The sequence below is a fragment of the Triturus cristatus genome, chromosome 3_2, assembly GCF_964204655.1.
Source record: "Triturus cristatus chromosome 3_2, aTriCri1.1, whole genome shotgun sequence".
NCBI lineage: Eukaryota > Metazoa > Chordata > Amphibia > Caudata > Salamandridae > Triturus > Triturus cristatus.
Window position 1 is genome coordinate 586,585,722 of NC_140584.1, and position 12,915 is coordinate 586,598,636.

At 43.7% G+C, this 12,915-nt stretch overlaps 1 protein-coding gene across 2 annotated transcripts in view; it reads right to left on the minus strand.

The window, feature by feature from the left end:
* Positions 1-1,067: 1,067 nt before the first annotated feature.
* The window catches only part of RBBP4 (RB binding protein 4, chromatin remodeling factor), a 63,089-nt gene continuing 51,241 nt past the window's right edge, over positions 1,068-12,915 (minus strand). For both annotated transcript variants that reach the window (XM_085648387.1, XM_085648388.1), the window contains 2 exons: positions 2,584-2,694; positions 1,068-2,340 (listed from right to left, as the gene is read on the minus strand). In XM_085648387.1, the coding sequence (XP_085504513.1) occupies positions 2,275-2,340; positions 2,584-2,694 (177 nt within the window). In that variant the 3' untranslated portion in view covers positions 1,068-2,274. The remainder of the gene's footprint in view (positions 2,341-2,583; positions 2,695-12,915) is intronic.

Here is a 12,915-nt window from a genome sequence, read left to right on the forward strand (position 1 = left end):
GCTAATGGATGAATTGGAGGGGTGGGAGTTTCTTTAAGACTATTTGTTGCAATGGGATTATTAATGGCCAAGCAAAATACAGCTCACTACTGGCGACTGAACAGGGTCCCATCGCAGCGTATGGGCCCACGGCATGGACTACTGTGGTAAGGCAGAGAAACATGCTTATACTTCAAAGGGATGTGGTAGAATAACGCAAAGCAAAAACCTAAACGATGCATGCTGCACAACAAAGGTCACTGTGGCTACTGGAGTGAACAGAGTGGGATGGTAAAGAGTTACTAAAGGTATCTTAGTCTTAGGTCTCAAATAGTTGAAGCAGTAGCTAGCGAATGTGTAAAATAAAAAATTTCGGCTCACAAATCAAAAACATTCATCAAGAACGGTGAGTTGTTAATTAAGGTTTGGATAAGAAAAAAACATGGTGGTGTAGGGATTACATTTAAAAAGATAGAGGTGGCGCCAAAACTCAATGAGCTAAGTTCCAGAGAGGGGATGAAGAAACATGAAATTCAAAAAAACAGAACTGAGAAATAGCATAAATGGACCACAATACAGATCACAAATTGTACGTCACAATTCTATTCATAACATTGAGGGGGAACGAATGAACCAATCGCATGGACAGGCACGTGTCCTTCCTTCTACTACCAAAGGCTGATGACTAGGAAATGAAATAGTACAGTAAGACAGCAGTCCAAACGGGAAACTTCACACTTTCGTCTATACAGGTGGAATCAGATATTCAACCTTCGTGTGTCAAACACAGACACCGGACACAAAAAGTTACTTACCTGTAACAACTGCTTTCTTGCATCAGTCTCCTTGAGATGTGAATGTGTTGAATCATTCCCCACTTGAAAAGAAAATTATTTAAAGAATGTGAAATTTTAAAATATCTAATGTTGCAGAAGAGGATGTAACAAAACTGGCATCAGTAGATTCTCTTACTCCAAAGTTTGATGTTGCTACTGACTTTCAAAAACCAAAACATGGCAAAAGAAAATCCAGCAGCTCACTCAATACTTCTCCCCAAAAAAAACATTAAAAAAACAATGGAGTCCTAATTTATGTAGAAAAACAATTTATTCTGTCAATAGCACTTATAACAGCCTTTCCCTCTCAGATGCAGGACAGATCGCTACACAAACAGGCACCCTGCTGGAAAGTGGTCTGAGTTTGGTGTTTCTTAAATAAATGCACATCTCATTTGTGGTTCCAGACTGTATCCCACTACCGGCATGCACTACTCTTACTCCAATATCTTCAGACTGAGTGGATGGAGCATGTACAAAGGAGGGGACTAGGAGCACAAGTCTAACACACCTGGTGGTCCCAAGATTTTGTTTTTGTTTCTTCTTAAAAACCATTTCACAGAAAGGAAAATCAATATCGTGAAAAAACACAAAGATTGGTAATCACCAGCGACTGGGAGACAAAGGATCATCTGAAAGTCAAAACAAAAAAAAGAAACTAGTTTCATTAGTTAAAGCCACATCAACTAGAAGTGCACTTTACTGATCGATGTGTAGAAGAGTCTTATTGATCAGCGTGTGTAAAAGTACTCACGCTTATATGGTGCAGCAAAGAAAAAGATACACACAAACCCACTAGACAGCAAGAGTCCACACAATTGCGCTCCAACGAACAAGAGGACAGCAAGGCCACTTGCACACATAGGGCAACAACAGGCCCAGACACACAGCAATGTGGTTAGACTAAAAAGGAAAAATTCTGCTTGAAGAGATGCAGCATGTCAGACAGGATACAAAATCCCACTGGATAGGCACAAGGAAGTTTATGGGGAGGACGGCGTTCACTCCATTCGTACAAACCACACTCTGGGATACGAACAGCCAACTGAACATGAAGAATGTTACACACTCATTGCTTAAAGACGCTTGCCTTGCCCATCTTACCAAGGGCTCAGGCAAAACAAAAAAAACCCTTATACATCAAAGGGTTATATCGACCCAACATACTTGCAGAGCAAATATTTAAAATAAGAGTTGCAGAGCATTAAAACAAGACCCAGCTGCAATAAAAAGATAAAATAATGAATAAAAGCAAATGTGGGCCTGGCATGATGCTTTCTGGGTGTGAACAGCACAGACACTCGTGTAAGAACAGAAAGCCAAGATGACTGATCTCTGTCCTAGGTGCTGGTGTCAGAGAAAATGACTGAACACAAATATTGCAAATTTCAAAACCCATGTGAAATAAATCCTTAGGTCAGGAAGCAGGCGCATGAGACTGTCAAAGGATTGGGAGCTTCTATGAGCCCTGTCCTTCAGGATCCACGCTGCCCTCAGGGTCTTCATCATTGTAGATGTTCTCAGCCTGGAGAAAAAAAAAGTGGAGAGTCTGAAACTTCAGATCATAAGAAGTTCTAATGGGACATGCCCTGAAAATAATCTATCAGCTGTTCATATTCTTTGCAGTCAGTTAACAGGTTCGTCAACACTGAATGAATTGATCAAAACCCTCCCCATCCATACACTGGTTTAAATTATTTTCAGCTTGTGGTCTTTCGCCTCTGCAGCCTAACGGCCAAAGTTAACTCATCTCATGACTTCCACTCACCATCTGCCAAACTTGCATGATGTTGTCTTCTGATACAGAACAGATCACCCAAGGTTCATTGGGATTCCAGGAGAAGTCGGAGATCTTTGCCGTGTGCCCACCATGAATGAACTGAAGGAGAAACAAGTACAGAGTAAGCCAAAAATCGCAGCTATCAGATGGGCCTTAATGTGCATGCGCATTGCTTGTGTTTATTCAATTCTGCATTGCTACAGGACTAAATTGTACCCAAGCGCCCTACGCCTCCTTTAAAAAGACTTGATTTCCAACATAGGATAAGAAAATAAGTTACTTACCTGCAACTATGTTTTCCAGTATTGGTATCATTCATAGATTCACATGCTTGAATCATTCCCAGTCGTCGAGATGGGAGTCCCACGGTAACAATCAAGCAGTACGTAAATCATGCCATACGCTATAATGGCTCCGAGTCAGGTTTTAAATAGTCTATGTATGTCTTTTTTTTAGGTCTTGGCTGGCGATGGCAGCGCACATGCGCTGCTCTCGGCATTCGAGAGCTTCTTGAAATCAATACGGTTTTGGAAGGGGACTTGAAGCCCCGCCCATCTTTTTAATTGGGTAGCGTCATCTTCCATGCAAAACGCTGGCTTCTGATTGTAAAGGAGGCTTCTTAGGCCCTCCTTTTGGCCCCGCCCACCGGGATTGGATAGTTTACTGGCGCCATGTTACTATCTCCTTTAATTACAGGGTGACTACTTTTTTTGTTATTCCGACTGTGTACTTAGTCATTCCAGCTTGGGTTTTTTTTATGTTTCTGTGGCGCCGGTCTGGAGGTGCACTTGCTGTTCCCGTTGCACACAGTGCAAAGATGCTCGCTTACTTTGCTTGTTTTGTTATAACGCGTAACTAGCCCTAGAGCGCTAGCAGCGACCTCCTGTTCAATTAATGTTTAAGGGTCACAAATAATATGTTGTCATCTTGAGAGGCCGTGTCGTTTCTTACCTCGCTTACGTTTTGATTTCGCACCTTTGCAGCCGTTAGACTCCTCTTTCTATCAGAGTCGCACATCCCTCCCCCGCGGATTTTCGCACCTTCCCACCCCTCACCCTGTCCACACGCGCACACTGGCCGGAGGTGCACTCGCTGTTCCCGTTGCACACTGTACAAACAGGAGCGCTTACTTTACATTAAGACCCGCTTTGTGGAGAAGACCCTGGTACCGCTTGCTTTTTCATAGCGCCAATATAAGCAAACCTTTGATTTAATGAGATTCTGGCCAAACACTGACAGCATTCAGCACCCGCTTATCAAAGCAGGCATTCTTCCCTGCAGCGACCATCAGGCTCGCCTCTCTGCTCCTTCGCATCTTTATTACCTCTCAGTAAACAAGCTTCAATGGGGCAGCTATAATCATTCACACCTCCCATGCTTAGCAGGCGGAACGGTGCCCATTTGCCTTGCATACCACGCTCTGTCTGGCAAGTGACCACAAAGCTGAAGCCATTAATCCAACAGTCTAACAAGGTCCTGGGTTTCGTTCGAATGGTGCAAATATCTGCTCACAATTGAAAAGGGCACAGAGCGTAGAAGTGCCAAGACACTCTAAGATAGTAAACTGATGCTAATGTGGGGGACATATTTGACACATGAGGATGTTCCACCTGCGCCTACGTCATGTGAGTAACTTCAAAGATGTTAACTGCCCATGAACGCAATGTGCTTCCAGCTCCTTTCACAGAGTACATCGGTGAGCTACTCTGGCGACTCTAGGCTCTACAATGTTTCACTTTACTACTGGAGTCTTTTTATGGGGTGCGTTTGCAGTTGTGTAGCGCAACAATGACCCAAAGTTATAGCAGCGCTTTACATTAGCACCAGTTACATTACACATGGACAAACCGTTCTTTTTTATTATAGTTTATGCAAGTGATTAACTTAACTGTCTTGCGTGTTGGTGTAACTAATGAGTGATCTATATCACACGTATGAACTTATGAGTTGACAGTGCAAGGATGCCAAAATTGTGGATAGTAATTGCATCCCTGCACCGTGCAATGAGGAATTTCAGTCTCCAGATCGGTAATAACCATGTCCACCTGTAATTACGGGTTCCCTTGCCGCGGGCTTATTCCTGCTACAATTTACCACATGCTTTGTGCAAATAGTAACGGGGGGGGGGGGAGTGTAGGGAAGGGGGCAACGTGAGTCACAGGGTGGTGGTGAGGAAGCAGAGGTGAAGATGCAGCACAGGCTTAGGGGCTGCTGAGTGTCCCAGGGGGTGGTCGGGGGAGGGGGGCAGGCCGCTCCTGTGACTACAACTCCTACCTAACATGCATTTAAGTTTACTGGGTGCAAGGTGCTGGAAATAGAAAATATTTGCTCCTGGCACCCATAAATTGGTCAATGTGTGGCAGAGGAAACTGGCAGCAAGGACAAATGTCACAGCAAGTCTGTTCCGGCTTACCCAATTGGTCACAGTGGCTGCTCTTAAAATATATTATGGAGCGGAGGCACTGGCCGCTGAGATTTTGTGTGCCTAGTACTTTCAGATCTTCGTATGCCTAGTACTTTCATTGGATAATAATGGTAAGATAATTATAGTAGTTCCAGGATTGACCTCCGTTTTATCTAATCAAAGTTTTTGACTCAAAGTAGCATAAAGTGTTTCTGTTTCTACTTAAAAGCACATTGCAGAAGATGAAGATCACAGATTTGTATTCTAGGTAGATAAGTAAGTTGACCATTGCCTTTGACACAGAGACTCATGTTATTTGCAGTTCATATGTTGCAATTCTTATACTATAGAACAGTGAGCTATGAAGTGCCATTAAGGAGCTGCATGCAAGCTGCTAGCTATGGTGGGGTTAGAACATTAATTTATTTATTTTTAAATCAAGCTATCATTTTTCTTAGGTTACTACAAAGGGTTCCTTTTCGGAGTGATACTGCCTTATTGGTGCACATAACCTCAAGCACTGTGTTACTTTTTATATTCTGACTTTGTATTTCTCCCGACCATGCACTCTAATATAAAGCCTAGCAGTATGTGCAATACATTGTAACCCTCTTTGCCTTATATAACATTTCCTCCACTTTGATTTACACACTTGTAGGATTTATTGTCTAAGATATAAGTGTATATGTGTGATGGAAAGCACTCCGACACGCTACAACGGGATGAGTAGGTATATACAAAGGGAATAAATTAGTAAGTTCTATTTAAATCAGTATTTGTATAATTACTAACACAGATGCTTCTGACATTCTTACAGTGAATGCATCTCTTACTTACAGGGGTTGAACAAAGTCAAAGCCCTGGCTCCAGGTCGTAGGTCATAGTTTATGTAAAAGGTACTCCGGTTGTTTTGTCAGAAATATTTGTTTCCCTCCATTGCATTTCAAGTATTGGAGTATCTTTCATAGATTCACATGCTTGAATCAGAACAGCAAGCAGCAACATCCAATATTATCTTGTCTGTTGTGGATGGTGGCAGAACTTAAGTATACAGACGCCCCCCAAATTTGTAGTAATACACAAGATGCATGGTATGTTACAGCGCACGGCTACTCCACAGAGTGACCCGGCGCTAAGGACCCAGAGACAAACCGAACACAAACCGACAGGAAAGATCTCTACCAAAGTTGGGAAAAAACTGGTTTATAGATTTCTCCTAAAACTAAGGAGATCCTGTACCGGTCTTAAGAAAAGCAACAGGCTGTTCCAAAGCTGTGAGGCCACCACCTGAAAGGAGCGGCCCCCCATGCGAGAGCGAGAGAGTTTTGGCACCGTCGACAGCCGCTGGGTAGAGGATCTCAGGGTTCTAAGAGGAGCATAGTGTTGAATTCTGTTCCTGATGTAGGGGCCCCCTATTTTGTAAAAATCCTTAAAGGCCAGAACTAGTGCTTTAAAGTGTATCCTCTTGCGCACTGGGAGCCAGTGCAAGGACATCCGGTGTGGGGCATTCAAAGAGGTCTATGCGTTTCCTTCCCTGCTCCCCCTTGTTTTTTGTTTTTGTTTACACCGTCACGTAAAAGGACAGAAGAGAACAAATCCACAGAACAGGTCTGTAAGAAAAAGTTGACCTATTTCCCATATACTCGCATTTTCATGTACAGAGTAGCAACGAGACGCAAGAAAAAGCAGCATAATACATGAATGAAACTAGTTCTATTCAACATAATGAGCTTGTAAACACCATGAGAACAAAGGGCTCTTTCTAGGAGTTAGAAAGAGGCTTACCTTAATGGAATAGATAACGAAGCACCGCCTGGCCCAATAGCTGCGTCTGCATCTTGTGCGGATTCAAGGCAGTAGTGCTGCGTGAAGGTATGAGTCGTTCTCCAGGTTGCAGCACTACAAATCTTTTCCAGAGCGACTTCCCGAAAAGGGCAGCAGACATGGCTACTGCTCTGGAGTGAGCTTTCGTTCTTCTCTCGAAAGTTTTGTTAGCTTTGACGTGACAGAACTGAATCGCCACTGATATCCATCTTGCGATCGTGGCCTTAGTTATCGCAGTCCCCTCTCTGCCTTAGCCGCAAGCCACTAGTAATTGATCAGTTTTCTGAATGTCCTTTGTTCTCTGAAGGTAGAGCTTAAGGCAACGCTTAAAATCAAGCTTAGGTAGTGCTTGCTCTGCAGGCGTTGATGGATGCGGGAAAAGGAAGGGTGTATGACCGGTTCATTAAGGTGGAACGGAGACAATGCTTTAGGAATAAATATAGGATTAGTCCTTAAATCACAGCATCTTCCTTGAACAGTAGAAAGGGCTTCATGATGATTAACACCTGAATTTCACTCACCCTTCTGTATGAGGTGAGGGCCAACAGAGGGGCGACTTTCCAGGTCAGGAACTTCAACTCAGCTTTATGAATTGGTACGAATAGTAGTTTCATGAGTTGTGCAAGGACCACACTGAGATTCCATTCCAGGGGAGGCGCTCGCACCAGAGGAAAATTACAGAAAAGCCCTTTCATAAATTGCTTGACCAAGCTTGAGGCACAAAGAGGAGACACTGGAAGCTCTTCTATAACAAGAGCTGGAGGCTAGACGCACTTTGACAGAGGCGAAAGCTAAACCAGATTTTGCCAAGGAGAGGAGATATGGCAAAATCTGTTGTGGGGATACCAGATGGGGGTAAGGGGGGCGGGGTGGGGGGGGGGGGGGGGAGGCATAGGCATATATCCCTGACCATCGCATCGAAAAGGAATTGCCCTGAGACCCCAGGAGGGGGAACCTGCTAGTATAGGACTGGCATTTGGCGGGGAGGTCTGTAGCGAACAGGTCCACCGCTGGTTTCCCCGATAATGCAAATACTCGGTCCAGTTTGTATTGGCAGAGTTCCCATTCGTGCAATTGTCTGCAGCTCTTCTGAGAGCATCCGCTAGCATATTGTACAAGCCTGGAATGTGCTTGGCCCCGACAGATGCCATGCTCCTTGGTCTAGTTCCACAGTTCTAGCGCTTCCTGCGAAAGCGCGAGAGATCTAGTTCCCCCAGGTTTGTTTATGTAGAACATACTGGTCGTACTGTCCGTACAGAAAAGTATGGAGGCACCTGCTATTCTCTGTAGAAAGGCCTGTAAAAAGGAATATAGCCTAGAACTCCAGACTGTTGATCTGCCTTTGAGAAGTGGACCATTTGCCTTGGATTTGGAGGTCCTGCAAGTGACCTCAGCCTTCCATGGAGGTATCCGTTGTCAGAGTCTGAAATCTCTTGCAGGAACGTGAGGCCTTTCGAAAGATTCGGTCAGCGACACCATCGCATTGCAGTTTCATGGCCAGAGTGATTTGAATTAGGGCGTCGAATGATCCAGGGGTTTGCAGCCATGGTCTCTGAAGCTCTTCCTGAAGAGGTCTCATCTTGAGCCTGGCCAAGGGTACTAGGTCTAATGCCGATGAGCACGTTCCTAGGAGTGACTTGTACCTTCTCACAGAAACAGACTTTCTTCTGGAGATGGCAATAGCCAACTGCCATAGATGTATTTGTTGTTTGTCAGATAGGAAGTCTTTGCATTGGATTGTATCCAACCTGGCTCCCAGAAATGGTGTTATTTGACTGGGAAGAAATGAAGACTTCGATGTTCACTGTCAGCCCTAGCTTGTTGAATGACAAGCATTTGTTATTCTGGCCCCTTGACTTGCTGTTGGTGCCTTCAGCAGCCAGTCGTCCAAATAGGGGAATACTTGGTGATCTTGAGAGTGTAAGGCAGGTGCCACTGGTGCGAGGCTTTTTGTAAATATTCTGGGTGCCTAATTGAGGTCAAAAGGGACAACCTTGAATTGGTAGTGGGTACCAGCTACCGTAAACATGAGGAATTTGAGGTTTCCAATGGATGGGGATGTGGAAATATGCATCTTCCAGATTGAGTGAGGTCATAAAGTCTCCTTTGTTGAGGCGACGCAGGTTCCAGGCTAAAGTTACCATCCTGAAAGTTTTTTCTCAGGAACTTGAGCTTTCTGGGATCCAGTATTGGTCTCCACTCCCCTGACTTCGTTATTAAGAAAAAACAGGAGTAGAAACCTTGACCTCTTTGTAGAGTTGGAACTTCCTCGATCGCACCTTTTGAGAGCATGATCTTTACTTCCTTGTGCAATAAGTTAAGACAAAGGGGAGGGGCTCCCTTGGGTGGAGTAGTTGAAGGTTTATGAACTCCAAAGTATGGCCATAGGCAATTAGACCCAATACCCCTATGTCTGTTATGCTCTCCCATTGCTGGTAGAAATTGCAAATCTTAGCACCCATTGGGTAGTGGTTGGGGAAGCGGGAGGAGCTGGTACCCATTTTTTTTTTTTTTAATCACAAATGTTATTGATTTTATTTTAAACCTTACAATAGGCCAAGGTGGCATGAAGCAATACAGCTTAAAGAAGGATTATCAAGGTACATATATTAATCATCTAACTTCATACCCAAACCATTGCAGGGTCCATAACAAAGAAAACATTATCGTTGTCAAATACTAACACTGTCCCATTTCAACTAAACACGAGTGATTCCATGCAGCGCAGTTGTATCCATACTAGTACCAGGTTTTGATCATGGTTTCCTTCCCTTGTCTCAACCTTGGGTCGGTGTTCTCTTGTAGTCCCCTTGACGAGAGAAACCAGCCGTAGAAGACTGAAGGTAGGCGGGAGGCTGATCGGTCTGTCTGCATTGCGCCTGATAGTGCTGGTATTGCTGTGCCCTCTGAAAACTGCCTCTGTATGCAGGAAAACCGTGTCCTTTTTCAATTGTTTCCGGGGCTGCTAGTTCCCCCCTCTAGAAGGAGCTTCCTCGCCTCTAGATTTCCCATCTTCAGGGATGAAGTTTAATAAAGATGTCCGATCGGAACAGCCAATGATAGCTACAGTGCTGGCTGCCTGGATAGTAACTGCCGCCATGGTGGAAAAGCACTTACCCGGGATATCCTGTCTAAGCCCCTTCTTATCAGAAGTCGAGCTTGGGGTGGCCACATTTTTTGATCTTCTTTGCACCGCCTGAGAAGTGATAGAATCCGGCCTTGGGTGACCAGTCAGGCAAGAAGGGGAATCCTCAAGGGCCCTGTACTTTTTATCTATTCGAGGGAGCATTGACGATATTGTGGCCGGTATCTACATTATTTTCAATCCGTCCTGCCAAACAATCCATTATGGAGATTATACGAATAGATTTCCTGGCCTCCTCCTTGAAATCATACAGAAAAATAATCTGTATGTTTCCTAGCCACAGGAAGATTGAATCTGGTGGATGCTCTCTTCAAGTTGTGGAACCTCCCTCTTACATTCTAAGATTGTAGATATCCATAAGGGCTTTGAAGCAGCCTTTAACTCACTTATGCAGCCACAGAAGGCCTCAAATGGCATCCTGGAAGACTTCCGAGCAAAATGAACAAGAGTCCAAATTACTGTCTGTCTTCCCATCTCTTACCCCTAAAATGGGGGGAGGGGGGGAACAATACCTTCTCAACATGAAATCAGCATCACCCCTTGAAGCCTGCCCACCTGCTGTTCTTCACTGACAGCTAGTACCATAGCTCAACCTCTCTCCAATTAAATGAACCAAGTAATTCTCTCCGGATCTTACCCCCAGAGATGGAAGGAGGGAACTATTAGGCCCCTCCTGAATAAAACTAACCTGGATTGTATGGACTGTAAAAACGATCGCCCTATTTCACAGATTCCCTGTCCAGCAAAGATTCTAAAGAAACATCTTAATATCCACTTGAAAACTTTCTAAAACTTAAAAAGGTGAAAAAACTGAGGTGCTGCTTTTTGGCACAGGACCATCGAGCTGGAATAGCAGTTGGTGGCCAGACATACTAGGTATTTGCCCCATTGCAGGTAAGAAGGATAAACACATTTCAGGGTCCTCCTAGACAAGGAAATTAATCTTAATGCCCAGGCTAATCACACTGTGGCAACCTGTATCTGGCTCATAAGGGTACTTATGAAAATCTTCCCGCTTATTCCTCAGTCAACATTTAAGCAAGTTGCCCTAGCCCTAATTATGTACAGACTGGATTACTGTAACTTGCTACGCCTAGACTCCAACACGAGCACCCAGCACAAACTCCTAGTGGTACAAAATGCCCCGGCCAGATTAATTCTTGGCATTCCCAGGTGTCAGTCAGCCACCAGGGAACTAGAGGTTTTACATTGGCTCCCTTTCAGGAAGCGCAATCGGTTTAAATCACTCTGAATAATGTGCAAGGCCCTTTTTCTACCCAGTTCATCAAGAATTAAAAATAGGTTTTGCTGGCACTCTCTAGGGAGAAACTTGCAATCAGCGCATCAAAATCAGCTCATGGTGCTTAGCACCAAAAGCAAGAAATGCATTGACAGAGCATTCTCAATTGCGGGCAGCAGTCTTTGGAACTCACTCCCGCAAAGCCGGAGGGCTATCCCTCAGTTGTTGCCCTTCAGGAAAGCACTTAAGACCTGGCTCTATACACTATAGACTATTGTTTCTTGAATATTTATAGGCTGAGCATGGTTCTCTGGACGGTCGGCTACAGCACCTCGATGCCTTCGGGTAATTGTAGCGCTTTAAAAAAGGTTTTAAGTTCAATTGTTTCGAATTCTTTATCTGATCATGCTGGTCTCTCCCTGAATAGCGTCTCCCCAGCTGTCAATGCCCAGACCTTGCAGTGGACCCAGACTAGAGCTTGATTGGCACAAGGCCTCTTCATTAAGCAAATGATAGATAGACCAAGGCTATTTTTGGAGAAAAAAAAATCCTGTAAATATTTGAAAGGCGTAGGAAATCAACTGTAAGGGGTAATATATTTTGTTTTCAGTCTAATCTTAATAGATTGGAAAACTTTAGATCTACATCCTTTTATTTTTATCTTTATTTACAGATCTACAAAACATTATTTTTATTGATTTGAACCTTATGTAGGAAAATCATGTTTAGAAAATAAATGTCTTTTTGAGGTATGGTTTAACGAATTAGTAGAATACTATGAGTAACAGAGGATGAATATAGTTATAAATTATGATTGGATCATGGTCTTTTGTTCTTTCCTGTGTCCTGTTCTGTGACATTGAAATTGAATTGGACTACACTCTATTTGCAAAGGTTAAGTGTTTTAATTATTGAATGCAACTATATTTGCAACTTAATCTGCCCATAAGAATGTATAGTACTTGTGTCTGTGCTCTCCCCCAGCCATAAATAATGTATGTATGTTACTTTGGTTGGCTAAAGAATGATCTTCCCATATTCATGCATAGTGAATATTTAAGATGCTGTAATCCAAATAGGATTTAATTTGAAGATTATTACGAAGATTACTAGACCAATGTTCCAGTGTATTCTTCCGTAATACTGGAAATACCCAATTTTGTGGATATATAGCCTCACCTCAACCTGGCGGCAGCTTAGGGAAGGGGGCCCGCTCTATCCATCGGTACCCTGTTGCGGAACTGAAGCTGCGACCGGTCGCTTTCTTTGTTTTGCGCTGCGTTTTTTGCACCTAACCTCAATCACCATGGGACTTTAGGATCCCAGAGTGTAGCAGCTTCTACATAAAAACATCCCTCACAGTGAGGGGGTTGTAGCCCTCAGTGGAACTAGGTTTTTCCACTGAGAGGAGATACCCAAATGATGAAGCAGGTCACCTATGGTGAGTGAGGGCATTCGTCCTTAAAGGGATCTCTCCCCTATGGAGAGTTGATACTCAAACTAATCAGTTTCAATAAGTGCACATCATTACAGACCCGAGGATTTCTAGTGTTGTATATCAATATAAGTAGGGGACTCTCTCCTTGCAGGTCTAAAATGTTGTCCCTTTGACCCTCGCCCCTTGTTTTTGTTGTGACCAAAGAACGCTCTTCCCATATTCATGCATAAAAGATACTGTAATCCGAATATGATCTCATTTGAAGATTA